Source organism: Gossypium hirsutum, chromosome A03 (assembly GCF_007990345.1).
Source record: "Gossypium hirsutum isolate 1008001.06 chromosome A03, Gossypium_hirsutum_v2.1, whole genome shotgun sequence".
Taxonomy (NCBI): domain Eukaryota; kingdom Viridiplantae; phylum Streptophyta; class Magnoliopsida; order Malvales; family Malvaceae; genus Gossypium; species Gossypium hirsutum.
The window spans coordinates 95,233,247-95,252,111 of NC_053426.1; the positions used below are offsets into that span (position 1 = coordinate 95,233,247).

Consider the following 18,865-nt stretch of genomic DNA (forward strand, 5'->3'; position numbering starts at 1 on the left):
CGGTTTTGGTGGTCCCGAAACCACTTCCCGACTAGGGTCAATTTTGGGCTGTCACAGAGGTGGCATATACTCCACAGGAGAGATTGCCAAACCTCCGAGCTCGCCAAAGACAATATTAGTTAGTTGGGGCATTCACGAAGTCTTATACTTAGTCAAAAATAATACTTTACTAATTCAAAATTTACTTTAAATACCATATCTCAATAAATAGTAATCGGATACTAGGAGTTCATCTAGTGGACTGTTACAAATTCAAGTTGCATTCACTTACAATCAATCAACATTTCAGTAAGAAGTTCAAGAGAAACAGGAATAGCTGAAGCCACTACTTTAACTGAGTCATGTTCAAGTGGAAGCCCTGCAAGAATTATACTTACTTGTTCCTGATCAGACACAAATCTCACTGTTGCAGACAAGCCTCACACATATTCTTTATCTTGAACAAGTATTCTTTTATGGTCATCTGCCCTTTTTTCTGATAATATAGCATATGCCTTAGACTTGAGGTCTTAATACTAGATTGAGTAGCAAATTGTTTCTCAATAGTGGAGCATACCTCAAAACTAGTGCTAGCAGAAGTCAGATAGAGTAGTATTGTAACAGCCCAATTTATGGCCTAGTCAGAATAGTAGTCTCGGGACCACAAATCCAAAGTTGGAGAAATTATTTTATTATTATTTTGGAGTCATAGCATGTTTATATTAGTACATGAAAAATTTGGTGAGTTAATTTTGACATTTGTGAGCCCGATTGTGAAAAAAGACTAAATCGCAAAAAGTGTAAAAGTTCTAAATTGATAGCTAAAAGTGTTAAATAGCTAGAGAACCTAAATTTGGGGCCTTTAAAGGGAAATTAGACCCCTAGAAATAGGGTGGCCGGCCATAGAAGACATGTGTGGTCAAAAATATTTTAATATTTGGTGGGATCAGGTGACCAATTTTGACTAAAATAAAAAATAGAAAAAGGAAATGATATCACGCTATTTCCCATTTATTTTTAGCTGAAAATATCAGCCATTGTTAGGGTTTTAAGCTTAAAAAATTTGCATCAACTTGAAGCACTCACAAGTAAGTGATCCTAATGGCTTTTCTAAAATATTTTTGTACTTTTGAGACCCTTGAAGCATGAGTTTTCAAATAAGGGTGCTATCTTGCAAAATGATCAAGAGTTTAGGGTTTTGACATGAAAGAATTTGTGTTGTTTTTAGAGTTTTTATGGAATAAAATGAGTCTTGGTTGTCTTATAAACAACTTTTGTGAAAGGTGTTAGCTTGAAAACACCTAAAGGGACTATTTTGTATAAGCTGTAAAATCAGTGATAAGTGTGTGAAATAGTGAGAATTTTAGGTTGCTATAAGAGTAAAAAGAGTTCAGCTAAGCTTAATAGGCGAAGAAATTTGATAAAAATTGATTTTTGGGCATAGGGGTAAAATGGTCATTTTGCCAAAGTCTAGGGGCAAAATGGTCATTTTACCAAAAATGTGAATTTTCAATTGCCTAATTGAAATTAGTGACTAAACGAGTGCATTTTTCTAATATAGATCAAGAATTGTCAAATCTGAACTAAGACCGGGGGAAAGCCAAGTAAATCGACTAAACCGTATAGTCGCTACATTTTGAAATCCAAGATAAGTTGTATGTAAATAATAATACTACATTGCTACTATCCATATTTAAATTGTCATTGAATATATATGGCATGAATTTCTTGATTTCGAGATTAAGAATGTGTAATGATCATTGAGATAGTAGAATTCCCGTTGGGACCTTAGGAAGTAAACCGGATATTCATGTTGTAATATCCTGAATTAGGGCCTAATCGGAATAGTGGTTTTGTGACCACAAATCTGACATAGAAATAATTATTTTATAATTATTTTGAGGTTTATGATATGATTGCATGATTGTGTGAAAATTTCGTGACGAAATTCTATGCATAAAGTGCTTAAGTTGAGATTAGGGACTAAATTGAATAATTTGTAAAACTTGTATTCTAGAAGTTTTTAGTATGAAATTTCTTTGGAATATTAATGAGGAGGTCTTAAATAGCAATTTGACCAATTTTTAAAATTTTGGACAAAAATGGGCTTGTACATGAAAATTTTCAAAGAAAGGTATTAAGGGTATTTTAGTCATTTTGTAATTAAAATTAATTAAAAGGGAAATTAAGGCCAAAATGTGTTCATCTTCATCAAGCCTTGGCCGAACCTTACCTCTCTCCATAGCTAGGTTTCTTCAACTTTCAAGCTTCATAGTAAGTGATTTCAAGCCCCGTTTTTAATGATTTTTATGTTTTTGGAATCCCGATAGCTCGATTTAGCTTATGTTAGCAATAAGTCAACCTAGGGTTCATATTTGGAAAAATACCCATAGGTTAAATTTGTGTATTTTGGTGTTTTATGATAGAATATGAGGTTTTAAATTATGTTAGACAACTTGTGCTACTCGGTTTTAAGTGAAAATGAGTAAAAGGGCTTAATCGGTAAAAATACCTAATATTCATAAGTACATGTTAGAGTGTGAATTTGATGTTGCCATAGAAGGGGAAAATGATCATCATGTCATAAAACATAATAAAATAGGATGAGGTTTAATTTACAAGCCTTGGGGAAAAAGTGTAAATATGTGAAATTTAGGGGCAAAATGGTAATTTTTCCAAAGTTCGTACTAGGGGTTGTTTTGATGAATGTATGTATTAAATAAATTAATTTGGTATTATAGATCAAGAGAAAAAGATTCAAGTCGTGATCGAGGGAAAAACAAAGTTTACGAGGAATAGGCTCAATTGCTAATATTTTGTATCGAGGTAAGTTCATGTGTAAATAAGGTAACATAATTTTTATTTTAAGTGATTTAATGTTATTTATATGATATGATACTTATTATCGTGAAATATTATGCTTTGTGAATTCTTATTTGGTAATATGCAAATTGTGTGAACAACTTGATAAGTATGAGATGTTAGCAATTATTTGTTTCTATTTTTAGAAGAAGACGATTAAAAATGTGTAATTGAGAAGAATCCCGTTTGAACCTTGGGAATAGATTAGGGTACAAGTGACATGTCACTAGGATGGTTGAGTTTCGAACTCGTTGAGTTGAGTCCGAGTTCGTGAGATGTAACTAGACATCCGAGCTCATTGAGTTGAGTCCGAGTTCACTTATGGATGCAAACGCTCAAGCTCGTTGAGTTGAGTCCGAGTTCGTTTATGGGCGGGTTACATGGTAGCTTGGCTACATAGATTTCAAAAGCTATTGAGCTTGTTAGTTATGAGTAGAGCACTTAAGTGCACACTATCCGCGTATCTGAAATTATATTCTGATGTGTTCAACGGGAGAATCCTAAGAGAATATGGAGAATCCTTAAAAATGAAAGTGATTCGATGATGAATGTGTTGAAGAAGTGAAAATGGACAGGTATGAGTTTAATTCTTGGTTGAGAACTTGGTGAGACAAAATTGTGGTAAGATAGTAAGTATTCTTATGTTATGTGTGTCTTAATGATGTTTATGTTGGATTGCATGATCATGTTACTTATTATTTGCATGTGAACTTACTAAGCATTTATGCTTACTCCCTCCTTTTCATTCATTGTAGTTTTGACAAGCCGGCTTGAGAATTGGGATAGGTCGAAGGCTTGTTCACACTATCCGAGGACCTAAATTGGTAAAATGGCTTGTATATTTTGAGTGTGACATGTATAGCACTATACACACTTTGTGTAAATGATCTTATGATATGGTTATGGTTTGGTAAGAAAAGGGTTTGTAAATGATTAGCCATTGGAATGGCCAATCTAAATCATATTTGATGTCATGTATGTTTAAAATGCTATTTAGTCTATGAAAATCTATAGTAAAGTAAAATTTGCTATAAAATAGAATATTGTTGTAGCAATGATGTGAATTTGAAAAATCAATAAAAATAGTAAAAATGAAATAAAATGATGAATAAGTTATGGAATCGAAGCTTGATGAGTCTATTTTCATATGAAGGAAACGAAATAGGTAAATGAGTTATATTTTATAAGATATTTAAATTTTTGTGAAACAGGACTAGAACGATTTTTGAATCCCCTGTTCTGATTTTAGAAATTCACTAAAGATAGTACAAAAATAATTAGAAGTCATGCTTTATATGTACAATTTCCTTATTGAGTCTACTTTTAATAGAAACAAATGGAATAGTATTTTGAGTTTTGTATAAAGATAAAATTAGTTCATAGTGAACAGGGGTCAAAGCTGTCGAATGCTGAAATAGGGTAAAATTTAACTAATAAACTGTAGTAATTGGCCTGACAAAAAATTATATAAAAAAATTAGTAGATAGATATATGAGTCTAGTTTCAGGAAAAATTTACGGATCTTAGTTTCGAGTTTCGGTACTCGAGATATGAATTTTTAAGTGACTGTGATGCAGTTAGCCAGCTTGTCTGAAAATTTTAAAAATAAATTGTTTGAGCTGTTTAATTAATGAATTAAGTTCGTTAGCACCTCGTGCTCGACTCTAGCAACAGTCTAGGGTACGGGGGCTTTACACATGTCGTATCACTTGGGTCATTTGTGTGAGCTAGTGTAAGACATGTCAGGGACATGCATCGACCACATTATGAGAGCCAGTGTAAGACCATGTCTGGGACATGGCATCGGCATTGAGACGAGTGCTAGTGTAACACATGTCTGGGACATGCATCAGCTTCGGGACATAAGCCAGTATAAGACATGTTGGGACATGCATCAGTTACGAGATGTGTCAGTGTAAGACCATGTCTGGGACATGGCATCGGCAGTTTACCCATGATGAGGCCTAGGGAATATCCGGTAGTGTTCCGAATGGTTTAAAGGCGAGAGTTATAAATTTAAGTTAATGAGAAAAGTATAACCTTATTGTGAGTATTACAGGTACCTAAGTGATACATATGTATAAGATGTGAACTCATTGTATATGCTATGTGATTTGTATAAAGTAAAGAGTAAGTCATGCTTGTGCCCACTTTGGTATCATAAGTTGTTGGTAAATTGTAATCTTATTGTTGTATATTTATTTATATGCAACTTACTAAGTTTTGTGCTTACTCCTTTTCCTTTCTATTTCTTTCAATGCCGTCTAACTAGCTCAAGGATCACCGGAAGTCAGAGATATCGATCACACTATCAGCCGAAACATTCGGTATAGTTGGATTTATATTTTTAAATATGGCATGTATAGGATTAGAACTTATTATTTTGAGTCTTGGAGATTTGGCCAAATGTGTTGGCTTGGGATAGATCCCACATTTAGTATTAAGCCATGAATAATGGCTAATATTTATTTTGAGTTTATAAAAGTTGCATCTAAATGGTTGAATAAATGTCTATTATGGCTGATTTGATTTTGGAAATTATGCTTGTTTTGGTATTGGCTGGTATTTGCATGAAAATAAGTATGCAAGGGTGGCAATGAGGTTTGGTAAATAGCCTTATATTGCCCACACGGTTAGACACACGGGTGTGTGTGACACACGGTTAGCCCTATGGGCATATGGTTTGGCCGTGTGACCCCTGCACGTAAAAATTTCAAGTCAGTATGCATGATAATAAACACACGGGCAGAGACATGGCTGTGTGTCTCAACCGTGGAGGACAAGGCCTAGTACACGGGCATGTGCCTTGGCCATGTGACAATTTAGGAATGCTGACGTCAAAAACAGAATCCCCAGGTTTTGGTACACAGGTTAAGATACGGGCATGTCGTGGCCGTGTGAGGGACAGGGGACATTGACACAGACGTGTGTCTGGTCATGTGAAAACCCCTATAGGTGTGAATTAGAACTTAATTCCACACAGGTGTGGGACACGGGCGTGTCCCAGGGTGCTCAGGCCGTGTGAGCCACACGGACCACCAGCACGACCATGTCGAAATGGTCACACGGGCGTGTTACCCTTCCACACGGGCATGTGCCCTATTTTAAGGCAAATTTCTTAAGATTGGTTTAAGGACCTGGAATGATTCCGAATAGTTTTTAACGGTCGATTTGGGGCTCATAGGCCCATAATAAGAAGTTTAAAGTAGAAATTGAAAAAGTTTTAATTTGGACCAAGTCTCAGTGACTTGAGACTATTAATATGCATGAGATAAAGTTAGGTAATGCCTCGTACTCCGACCCGACGTGGGTTACGGGTATAGGGTGTTATAGGTATGTCATCACATAAAGTGGACAACAACCAAGATGCTAACAACTAAAAAAATGATTAAATAATTCCTATACGTTAAATTTAAGAGCAAAGCGATCCTCCTGTCACGTGTACCTAATGCTGACATGACATTTTACCATGCCAACAAATATTTTTAAAAAAAATTAAAAAATCTAAAAATATATATTAAAAACAATATGAAAAATAAAAACAAACAAATAATTGAGGTTGAATTGAGCATGTGATTCATTGCCGAGTATTTTCTTAAATAATTATACAAAATTATTTAAAATATTAAAAGTTATAAGAAATAAAAAATATTAATTTCATCTTAGTCATTATATATAAGTTCAATTTGTAAGTTAAAAAGCAAATTAGCATTTATTTCTAATAAGGTAAAAAGAAAACCGAAAAAGGAAAGGATAGGTAACAGACTTTATTTTATCATGCCAGGAAAAAGAACTAATCCCGGGATTGTGAACTTCTGCATGCGAAATGCAATTCGCATATACTAATAATAAATGGGATATCTTCAACATTTTATTCAGCAGCCTACCTATAGCATAAAGCAAAGCAGCTTGTAATTATTAACACCAACTCCAAAATGACTCCAATGAGCACGGTCGATCAGCGACGCCTTAAACATCAATCGGTGCAGCAGCGGAACATGAGGAGCGCTCCCATCGGCTTGCCGCAGTCAACGCAAACGACCGTATCCTTGATGCTTCCAATTTCAGCAACACTAATCCCCGGAAGCGTCAGGCGGTTGCAATGATGCTCCGTGCGAAGACTTCGAAAGTGATCATTCAGTGCCGGAATAAAACCTTTCTCCGCCGCCGCCGCTTCCCACGCCGTATATTCTTCCAGGCTTTTCAAAAAGGTCTCCGCCTTAGCCCTTGCCATTTCATTGGCTCCCCTACTTATCACGGCCCACCCTTGATCGCTTCCATCGAAGCCGAGCATGGTCAAAATCTCCTGCATGATTAGGTCATTTCGTACTGTCACGCCGTGTTGAGCTCTGGAGTGCCACATGCTTTCAAGTCGCACCCAGAAGAACCATATGAGCGAAATGTCTGACAGTGTATGGCTGAGATTTTCTAACTCGATGTTGGTCATGTTTCTTCGAACTCTCTCCCTAGGGTTGCTTTTTCCCACGTAAAGCATCTCCAATTCGATATTGGCAGTTTTCGCAACGGCTTTTGCAGTTGTTGTGAATTTCCGGATCCAATTCATATCTTCTCCACCATACAAGCAAATGAATTTCCTATCCGTTAACTGCAATAATAGCAAATGTAATGGCTTACAAGGGTTAAAACTAGCATTTTTCTATTTATTTAAACCAAATTCGAAAAGGGTTTTAAGGACTTGCCCAATTGATTATGGAGGGGTCAATGGAATCTGCCAAGAGTTCTATCCTCCATGTTTCTTCCTTCCAAAGAGCTTCTTCCCTGAGCTTACTGAAAGGGAAAGCCATGCTTCCCCAAATAAACATCATAGGCATCGCATTAGGGTTCGCAACTCTTCCTTGAGGGTCCAACACCACTAGCAAAGGCTTCTTGTTGAAACCCCACACCTCCTTGATGTACCTCATCACCGCTGGTTGAATCATGGAAGGGTGACCGACCGAGTACCATGGCATCATTGCTTGTAGAGACTCGAATTGCTTCCTCTTTGTGTCATCAAATGTAGTGGATCTGTCAACGATTGGGATCCAAATCACTTCGTACTGACTCTCGATCCTCGTTGGCTGCACTCGTGATTCATTATAGATCTGTTCAAGAATAATAAGCTCTCTTTCCGAGATCTCAAGGTCTGAAATCAGTAATAGCACACTCCTCCTCCTCAGCAATTCAATGCTAACCTGTATTGTTACCAGTGGTCAAAAACATATGTTTACAACAATTTAAGTGTAGTCCTTATCCTTCGTATGGTTATGGTTCTAATAGTCCAATTAATTCATGTTAATGGTGGCTGGGAATTTGAATTTCAGTATTGGAAGGAAGTTTCAAAAGTTAATCTCAAAGATAAAAACATGAAAAATATATATAAAAAATTATTTAAAAATAGTAAAATTTAAATTTGAAATAAAATTTTCATGTTCAACTCTTATCACCTGTGGGATCTCTTTTAGATTTATTCTAAATATTTAAGTGATGTTTAAATTTATTTTAATCTAAGTTCGGATTAATTTTTATTTTCAGTCCAGTAATTGATTCAAATTATAGTTTACTCGAATATTATCCATGGCTACTGTATCTCGGAAAATCAAAAGAAGGCTAAAGATGGGAAGGTTAAAGCATACTCTTTGCTTAGTAGTTCCATCCCAAAGTGGGGGCTGGTCATCCTTAGCGTAAATCAGAGCTTTGAGGATCTTCATATTATCAATATGGATTGCATCAAAGAGGCGCACCAACGTTTCAAATGCCTCAATATCCTTTCTCTCATCTGCATTTAATTAACCGATTTTCGTCAATACCGATTTATGGTTCAAGATGGCATTAGTTAGGACGTGATCCATATACTTTGATGTAAAAAGTAATCTTGCAACAGCGACACGAAAGGACGATGGACTTACTAATGCGTTGACGACAACGATTGAGTTTCTCCACAAGATCGTTGTATATGCTATTGATGTTATGCGTCAAACTTGACAACTCCCAAGCATCTGTTGTCGATGATAAGAACCTGAGGGAAACATCAAACGTTATATCAGAGAATTATCAGATATAAGAAACACTGTTCTCCGTTACTTCTAATATTAGAGAATACAATGACATACTCGTGGCCCATATTAATGAGACCCATAATTTGTGATGAGCATATCACTGTACTTCGGATGGTCCAATAAACAGCTGAAGGAATATCAGCATTGGCGGATGACAATTCCGGGTCTTCGGGCCTAATGTACTTAGATGGAAGCCCCTTGAATTCCACAGTGCACTTGGCTACCACCACCATCGCATTGATGAGGTTGGCAAGTATGTCAAATTTGGGTTTCAAAAGGTCAGCTCGTGTAAGAATTTCCGGCAACTGTTTGAGGAGTGCAACGTCTTTGGCAAGTGGATTAGTGGCGTAAAGCTGAACCACCAGCAAGAATTCACCATAAGTCATCGCAAATGCTGCCAAGGCTAGCACAATCTTTGCATCCCACGAGTAGCCTTTAACTATCTGAGCCACTGCTAGAGTTGTTGAATGTGCATCTTCACCAATAGACAACCGGTAGGTTATCTGCCATCATTACAAAATATCACAATAGCCTTTTAAACTGGGTTTCTTTGAAGTAGTAGAGAAGATGAGAATAGTACTCTAACCTCGCAGGAAATTCTATTTATGGTGGCTGATAAGACGTCCATCATCTGTTCAAGGCTGGAATAATGGAGAGCCCTTTCATCTGATTCCGAAGCATCCACTTGCATGATTGCTCCCTATTCAAACATGAAATTAATCATATTATATATGCATATAGAAGGTAATAATGAAGGCCTTAACCTGAACTATGGTTACCGGAGCAGCAGGGGTTGCTCGTTCAAAGATGTCTTCAACAATGTCAAGAACAGGTTTCATGTTAATTTCAACACCTGCAGGCTCATGGGTGGCCTCAATTAACTTCCCCATTGCTTTGCCACCTGAAGTCGATAACATATGTGGGTTGCTCCTCCCATAGAACCCAGATGACAACTCCATTGTGTTAAAGAGGTGGATTGTTTACTGAAGGTTTTTGTTGGATTATATTTGACTAACTCATAGTCATAAGCAATTTATATAGTTCATTTGGAGAAGGAACTTCTTCCTTGCTTCCAGTGGGGTTTAAGTTATGAAGTGCTAGCAGAGGATTAGAATTTTGAATAATTGCTTCCAAATATATTGTCCCCCCAAGATATAACAGACTAAAGATTCCGGAGATTCCTAGACTGGGAGTTTTGGCAACTTCAAACTTACGTTCATTGTTGAATGTTAATGCGATAACAAAATGTCTTGGTTTAGTTATGGTGATTCCCTTGGTTAACTTTTCTTTTCTTTTTAATTTCAGTTTATTCCCATACAAGATTTTTATGGGAATGTTGAGATGCATGTAGCTAAAGTGATATACTTTTTCTTTTTTTACTGTTAGAGATATGGAATCGAAAAGTGTATCAAACAATACGGGCATGTTTAAATTTGTGTTGGTGCGGCACATAATATAAAATGCTTTAAGAAACAAGACTATGGGTAAAATAGATTAAGGGCAAATATCCTACACCAGGAAAAAATATCTCCAAATTAGAAACGAACAAAGGAATCGAGCTAACTTGATGGGCTTATCTTCCTCTCCAATGTAACAGTTACTGTTTTAGGAGGCTTGCGTCTTTGAAGCGAAAAGCTAAGATGCTTAGACTTCAAAGCGCAAAATTTTCTTCATTGAACAATATGTATATATAGTTGCAAAAATTTCACCTCGGCTTTACTCTTGTAGCTGATATTTAAAAATCTAAAGAGCAATTATTGTGTATCTTGCCCTTTCGCTGTCTCTCCTGTTATACCCTTTGTAATAACGATTTCACTACTACTAGATTCCCGATGATAAGTGTGATGCCACCTAAAATTTCTATTTTCAAATCAATTTTATAATTAAAAAAATTTAATTAAAAATATACCCTTTTTTAATTAAAAATATACTTTCGATTTATGAAAAAAAAAATAGATTCATGATTATACAGTCAAGTTAAAGACACTTAGCGGTTGTAAAGTCAATTGACTAAAAAAAATTTACCAAGTTAATTTATATAAAAAATTTAAATTCTATATGATATTACGATAAAATTGATCTCAAAATAGATAACATTAAAGGTCCTTTGGATAAGCGGTATATTTACTTACGGTTAATGTAAAAACAGCGGTGGCTGTGAGATTGAATATTGTAATGATATTGTAACATGAGACAAAAAAAAAAAAACTAAATGCACTGCACTGGAAGTAAACCTCCATCCAAAGGGATATCAAGACAAACAAAGCATACTCAACTAAAGGGGATTTTCTTTAATGACTATTATTCCAAGAAGCTTATTTGCCACTAATATATCTTTCCACAAGGTAGAAGGAAAAACATTTGACATAAGCTTATTTGCCACTAATATATCTTTCCACAAGGTAGAAGGAAAAACATTTAACATACTTTTGGGTACTATTGTTTGTGAAAACATATAATAAATGCTTTCGGTTAGAATATTATTATGGAATATTATATTGTTATAGGATATTATTTGTTAGGAATATCTAAATATATTGTATATCTTTTAGGCATATATTTAGGCATATATTTATGAATATATTATATATCCTTCCTATTCCCGCGTGACTACTGCAGTATAAATATTATGTATACTCTTGAGGTTTATGAAAAAGATTGAAAGGGATTATTACTCTATTATTGTCATTTTATCAAGAGCTTAGGTTCCCCTTTTATTTAATTTTTCTTCTCCAAATCGTTTTCTTATTATCTTTTGTTTTGCCTAGCGGAGCGGCAATGTTAGCCTCTTACCGGCAATTGCCCGTCTTTTAAGACAAATTTTTTCATCATTGTCAATGCCTGGCAATGATTCTATTTATCCACAGCCACCTAAGATTGAACCTGTTAGCTCAGAAAGATCAACTCGAGATCGACGATAGGGAGGTTGAATCGGCCTTTGAGAAGTTGTGGTGGAAGCAACAAAAATTGTGCAACAAAGAACATAAGGATTTATAGTGGTTTGGCCCCGATTGCCTACTCTACTACCTTAGCTTTCAACAATTAAGGATTTTCCCAAATTTACTAATTTGGCAACATTTGAAGATAAGGTTTAACCTTACAATCTCTCTTAAGAGTTATACCCCAAAATCTTAAGTACAACTCCCTTAAGGTTTCTACTCAAACCTTAAAATAAACCCTCTCTCAAAAGAGATACAAATAAGAAAACAAAGAAAACAATCCTCACAAGATCAGGATATTTTCCAATTAAGCACAAATACAAAGAAGAACACTTGAGCTAAATGAATACAATGAAAGCTCACAAGTGTCTACAAGAAAATGTATGAAAGAATTAAGTTCTAGGTCTTTTTTTTATCTTTAAGCTTTCCACATTGCTCTTCTTGCTGCTAGACCTTTGGAAGATGGTATTTATACCCTCTAATTGATTTCCAACTGTTGTGGTTGTTGTGGAAGTAAATATAGCCGGTGGGGATGAAATACTAGGTCATTACACTTGCGGCAACAAGTATCCATACCTACTAAAAAGGTATTAATACTTTTTTAATTAATATAGATTTCAGTGACTATTGGAGCAGGGATATCGATACTTTAGGAAATATAACAATACCTTAAGTAAAGTTTCGATACCAAAAATACCTACTAGGGTTTGAAAGAAACATAATGTCAATTTGGTATCAATTATCAAAGGGGTATCGATATCTTGTAAAATATCGATACTTTTTTGTCCTGAAGCAATTCTAACTTGCTTGAAAATGGTTAAAACATATTTGAAAATGTTTGACTCAATTGAAACTATTTAAACTTGATTTTATCAAATTGCTCAACTTTACTTTTATTCAAAAATACTCTAATTTGTTATATCAAAACATATTATCCAATAAGGCTTAGTTTAATAGAACCTAACTCTTTGGTTTTTTAGGGTTTTCAAGATTGACCTGATGATTTTATTACTCCTATTTGATTAAAGCTCGAAAATTTTGATGATTGGGATTATGCTATTTGCATCGCCCTATCTTCGCAGCTTTTGAATGCATTAGATGATGAGTTGTTGTTAGGGATTATCCACGGATTGTTGAAGAAGTGGTAGTTCTAAGAAGCGTAAGTGATGCAATAAGGAACCACTGTGTGCCTCAGATTACCCTTTGATTTGGTCATATGTTTTTGTTGATTTCCTGTCCCATTTGAGTAAAAGGGTTGTGGTGATAGATATGTTTTCTCAGTCTTTCGCTGAGGCTGAGTATAAGTATATGGCTTTTGCCACTTGTGAGCTCAAGTGGCTAGAGGCCTTGCTATTAAGCTTAGGTGTTCATCATCCTAAAGCTATTTTTTTGTGATTGTCAATCTATGTTGCATATTGCAATTGAGGTTTATTATCAATTTGTTAGGAATGCAATCCATGATAGGTTGATTGCACATTCTTATGTTCCAACCTTTGTTCAATTAGCTGACATTTTTACAAAAGCGCTTGGTAAACCGCAACTTGAATACATTTTCAGCAAGTTGGGCATTTATGATCTGCATGCTCCAACTTGAAGGAGGTGTTAGGATATTATTATGAGATATTATCTTTTAGGAATATCTAAAGATATTGTATATTTTTTAGGCATATATTTAGGAATATATTATACATATTTCCATATATTTAGGATTTTCCTATTCCTGCGTGACTAATGCAGTATAAATATTATGTATACTCTTGAGGTCTATAAAAAAGATTGAAAAAGACCAAATGAGTTGAATTTAGCTTCAAAAACTTTTTAACAGATACAATATTAAGATTCAAAATTATAAATTATCTTCCAAATTATAAAGACAATATAAGATGGGCATATTTGTAAAAGGACCTTATCCACTCACAATTACAATTTTTCCCAAATAAAAATCGCAGAAGTGGATTTGAAATTTTTACTAAGACTATAGAATTTGCTAGAGTACAGTGTTAAAGATGTTTTGTTTTATTTTTGTTGCTATCTTTTTAGTTTTATGATAAGAAAAAGTTACTTTTCACAATAGTCAGATAGATAATATAATTAAATAGTTTCAACACCTGAGATAGTGTATAAACAGTTTTGAAAAAGATATAAGTTATTGAAATTTATTTGATATAGCTTTTATTTTTCTTAAGAATAATAAACATTTTCTTTTAGTTATTATTTAAATAGTTTTGTAATAGTTTAAAATATAACATATTATTAATTTGTTTATCAGGTATTAATGTTTCGCATTAATTTATATAAATTTTTTGATGTTTTAATATTTTAAAGTTTGATGTTGAAAAAGGATTAACATCCTCACAATGCATGCATCAAAAAACAATACTCTTTAAGCACTTGTCATCTTTAATTTTTTAAAAAATATTTAAAATATTTAAAAATAATTCACTTGATAAAGAATATTTTAATTAAGATTAACATGAGAATTTTTTCTGTTGAACTTTAACTTGACACTTTCAATCTTTTAAGAAATAACTTGATTTACTTAGAGATATTCGTCTAATCTCCTAAGCTTGAGATAAAGAATTCTTTGTATAAAGAAATTTCTTAGCGTTTAAGTGGAAATCCAAGATTCATCTTTGCTTGGAATATAGCTTACTTTTTTTTCTTATAAAAAGTCGTTTAGAAATAAATATTCTTAATGTTTAAATGGCATCGTTTTAACCTTTCAATATAAAAACTTTCTTTTTTTCTTTTTCCTTTTCATTCTCACTCATCTCTCTATCCTTAAACACAAAAAAATAGCATAACCCAGAATTTGGCACTGAGTTACCCTACCATCCATTGCACATAGTCGGCAATCAATTGATAGTAATTTGCATAGTTAAACTTGTTTCAATATCTTCTTTCTAAAATTGGGGTACTTTAAAAAAGCACCTTCTCAAATTTACAACCAAAAGTTTCAGCCTAATCTTTTTTTTTTGCTCTTTCAAACCTGTCCCAAGATGGACATATAAATCTTATCATAACATTCTCGTGTTCCTAACAACTCCACCGTTTAGATTTAAGAAAAGAGGACCTCACCCCTTAAAATCTCCAAAATCCAATAAATTTGGATTTTGTTATTCTTTTTACCATTGTTCTTATGTGTTTCTTGTTTGGTATGATCCTAGTAAAAAAAATTAGTGTTTTAACATTGTTATGATACTCACTATTACCAATCCGCTACCTGATTGGATTTTAATTCGTACTCTACACAGTTCGTACTTTGAGTTTACGTGGCACTTTGGGTTTGTATGTAAGACGCTTGCACCCTTCTACGAGACTGCACAATATGGGTTCGGACCATTATATAGGCGAACTCATATCGTATAGGCAATGTCAACATATACATAAACAAATAAACATGGATGAGCACATCATTTGATTAAGTTTCATATACATGTATCATCCATTTCAATTCATAATATACCTTGTATCTACATTTCAATGTAATTCTCATGTGTCCCTATACTAGTTCATATCGAATTCTTACCATTTCGTATCAGAATAATGTCGTTGAACCATTTAGAATACTATCGGATACCCGAGATAGCTCACACATAGTGTGCTAAATCATATAACTATAATCCGTCAAATCCTGTACATGTATGCTCACATGAGCTGTGGATCAAAACGTAGATACACGATGCTGCTTGTGAGCTATGGAGTATCCGCAACACATGTTAGACCTCAGCCATAGGTAGGACGTTCAGGACCAACAGCAGAATCATGTAAACCTTAATGACATGTCATTTGTATCCTATGAATTCCTAAGGTTCAAACGGGCCCAGTAGTCGTCATGCATCGTTGGATATGCAACCGGTATATACAAAAAGTAACTAACAACACAAGTATATTTTATTCAAAAGCATATATACACAATTCAACTACACGAACTTACCTCGACAAGTAAATATAGATATGGAAGCGACTAATCCGAGACTTTATCTTTGCCCCGATCTAAAGTCGTACAAGGTCTTTCTTAATCTATACGAATAAATTTAACTCAATTCAATATGTATTTTATTCAATTTAACCCAAAATCATATTTTGGAAAAATTACCATTTGCCCCTATACTTTTAATTTCTTTTCAATTTAGTCCCTAGCTCATAAAAATGGACATTTATGAAATTTCACCACAACCCACTATAGTCGAATATCAATTAGGTCCCTAGTAAGCCCTATATTTCATTTATTTCACAAATTCACTATGTAAAATTTTCTATTTTTTAATTTAATCCTTATTTGACAATTTTATCAAAAATCACTTAACAAAAGTTGTTTATATAACAACAACTATCCATTTTCTTCCATAACTCATCAAAACTCATGCATATTCATTAATGGAAAAATCCTAATAGTTTAACAGTTTCACAAATTAGCCCCTGAGCTAGCTAGATTAACCTACAACGATCTTGAAAACATAAAAATCATAAAAAAAAACAAGACAAAAATCACTTACAATGCAAGGTAATTAGGTTTGCTGAAACTTCAAGCTTCCATGGCTTCCATTCTCACTTAATTTCAGTTGTAAGTGATGAAAATAAAGACGATGGCTTATTTTATTTTATTAGTTTTATTTTTATTTTACAAATTACTTAAATAACCTTTAAAAACATTACTAATTACTTATATCAAGCCATGCACATCCACTATCAACATAAGTGGTCTAATTATCATGTAAGGACTCAAACTTTAAATTTCTATAATACTTAATACTTTTAGCTACTAGAACTCAACTTTTGCACTTTACGCAATTTAGTTTTTTTTATCAAATTGATCATGTAAACAGTAAAATTTGTTAATGAAATTTTTATACGGTACTAAAATCATGATGTAGGCAATAAAATAATAATAAAATAAATATTTCAAACATCAGATTAGTGGTCCCGAAACCACTGTTCCGGTTTCACTGAAAATAGGCTATTATATAGAGGACCTATAAGTTCGTTGAAGTAGAAGAAATTAATAAAGCGGCTCACAATACTTTCCAGAGGAATGACATATAGTTTAGTGGTCGACATAGGGTCCGCAATCATTAGGGTCCTCCTTCTCAAAGTCTACGTGTACAAGGAGGGGGACAACAAAGGAGTTATTCACAGAAAGAATTGTCGAGGGCATTTCAAAGACTCCAAGCTGAGGACAGAAGAAGGTACATATTAGAGTTTGCCCAAGATCAATCATTAGATGATTGTAATCACATACTCCTTTTACCTTGTTTAACAAAATAAGGCATTGTCATTATTATTTCAGTTTCTTTTTCTGTGTATATAAATAAACTGAATTGTAATAAAGTCCTAAGAAAATATGATTATTCTTAAAAGGTCTTTAGTTAAGTATTATTGTGGGCTTGAACAACAATCATTGCATTGAGACTAATGTGTAGTTGATTGATGACAAAGACTTGTCATTGACATAAGAATGTCAAAATCAATACATGAGTATGTGTTAGAGAACAACATATTGGACTGACCCGCTATGAGTATGTTTCTTGAATTATTATGTAATCGTCACAATATTACTCATAGTGGTAACTATTTATATGATCCTCAAACTTGAGATCATCATTGTCCCAACATCAAGAGTCGTATATTTTGGTACAACCAAAATGTCTACCGTAACAGGTTGTACTATAAAGATTGATCTTGGATATACCATAATCCATGTAGTGGGATATGGTTGATCAAGATAAGATTTATCCCTCCCACATGATGGAAGCAATATCTTAGGCCTCTTGATGGAGTGATACTAGAAATGTATGGTCATGCTCAAATAAGTTGATTTAATATATCACACTTATTTGTTTATTGTAGTCTGCTCAAAAAATCAAGAAATCTGAGATTGGACTATACAAGTGTGACTATTCCATGACTTGTGTCAAATCTAGATATTAAGGATAAAATGATATAATACATGAAAATATTATCACAGAACGGTTATGCCGAATCATGATTTCTTCTAACTTGGGTGCCAACGATGCATCGCTACATGCCATTCATTGCTTGTAAAGATAGAAATGTTCTAGTATTATTACTAATGTTACAAGAGCCTACAGGGTCACACCTTGTAACACCTTTAACCCGTATCCATCGCTGGAGTAGGAGTATGAGGTATTACTGATCAATTCATAACATATAGCATACATTTATCAAGCATAAAACATTCATTCACATAAATCATTCAACACAATCACATTGTCCCTTATAAGGGCCTATGAGGCCTTAAACATGCTTCAGAAGTGGTTCGGGACTAAACCGATAACATATGATAATTTTGGAAACTTATAAAAATTTCAACCATACAAGGGTCACACGCCCGTGTGAACAGGCCATGTGCCTCACATGGCTGCAGACATGCCCATGTCTCAGGCTGTGTGGAAATAGGGCATACATACTGACTTGGGTCACACGGCCAACCACACGCACATGTGTCTAGCCCGTGTGCCCTTCGAAGTGGCTACACATGCTTGTCTGCCAGGTCATGTGCTAGATCATGCCAAAACTGTAAGGTATACCGACTTATGCAACACGGCTAAGTCACACGCCCGTGTGCTAGACTGTGTGCCAGTTAGGGGTATACTGACTTGTACCACATGGCTAGTCACACACCCATGTGTGAGACCTTGTGGAGCATACTGACTTTAATTCAATTTCAACACCAGGGGATAGTGTAACATGACCGTGTGTCACACACAGCTGAGACACATGCCCGTGTGTCACAAAAATAGGTATTTACAATGCCAATTTGCCACCCTTATTCATGCTCACCTAAAGAACCAAAATGATACCATATCATTATACAATTAAGTAGCCAAAATCATCAACCAAATACACAATTCATGCCATTATAATTTCATCTATTCCGAATCTCAAATCACTACCATTTACTTAGCCAAATACATGCCAAAACAATATCAATCTATATAGTTCATTTATCATAATTCACACTCACATAACTTCTTTATAAAGAACCACAAAACATCTAAAATCATA

The 18,865-nt window shown here is 34.3% G+C and overlaps 1 protein-coding gene across 1 annotated transcript; it reads right to left on the reverse strand.

Annotated features, from left to right (window-relative positions):
- Window positions 1-6,588: 6,588 nt before the first annotated feature.
- LOC107886479 (protein SIEVE ELEMENT OCCLUSION B) lies at window positions 6,589-9,913 on the reverse strand. The gene is made up of 7 exons (XM_016810451.2): window positions 9,677-9,913; window positions 9,484-9,597; window positions 8,952-9,400; window positions 8,748-8,857; window positions 8,475-8,617; window positions 7,542-8,033; window positions 6,589-7,447 (listed from the first exon to the last, which is right to left on the reverse strand). Exons 1-7 carry the CDS (start codon window positions 9,854-9,856, stop codon window positions 6,818-6,820), a joined length of 2,118 nt encoding a protein of 705 aa, XP_016665940.2. The 5' UTR covers window positions 9,857-9,913; the 3' UTR covers window positions 6,589-6,817.
- Between the last annotated feature and the right edge of the window lie 8,952 nt (window positions 9,914-18,865).

Excerpts from the sequence above, each read along its gene's own strand:
- LOC107886479 (XM_016810451.2), bottom strand. The coding sequence starts at position 9,856 with ATGGAGTTGTCATCTGGGTTCTATGGGAGGAGCAACCCACATATGTTA. Across the intron at positions 9,598-9,676 it reads GAGCAACCCCTGCTGCTCCG|GGAGCAATCATGCAAGTGGA; the intron begins GTAACCATAGTT and ends ATGTTTGAATAG. Across the intron at positions 8,618-8,747 it reads TCGTTGTCGTCAACGCATTA|ATGAGAGAAAGGATATTGAG; the intron begins GTAAGTCCATCG and ends AATTAAATGCAG.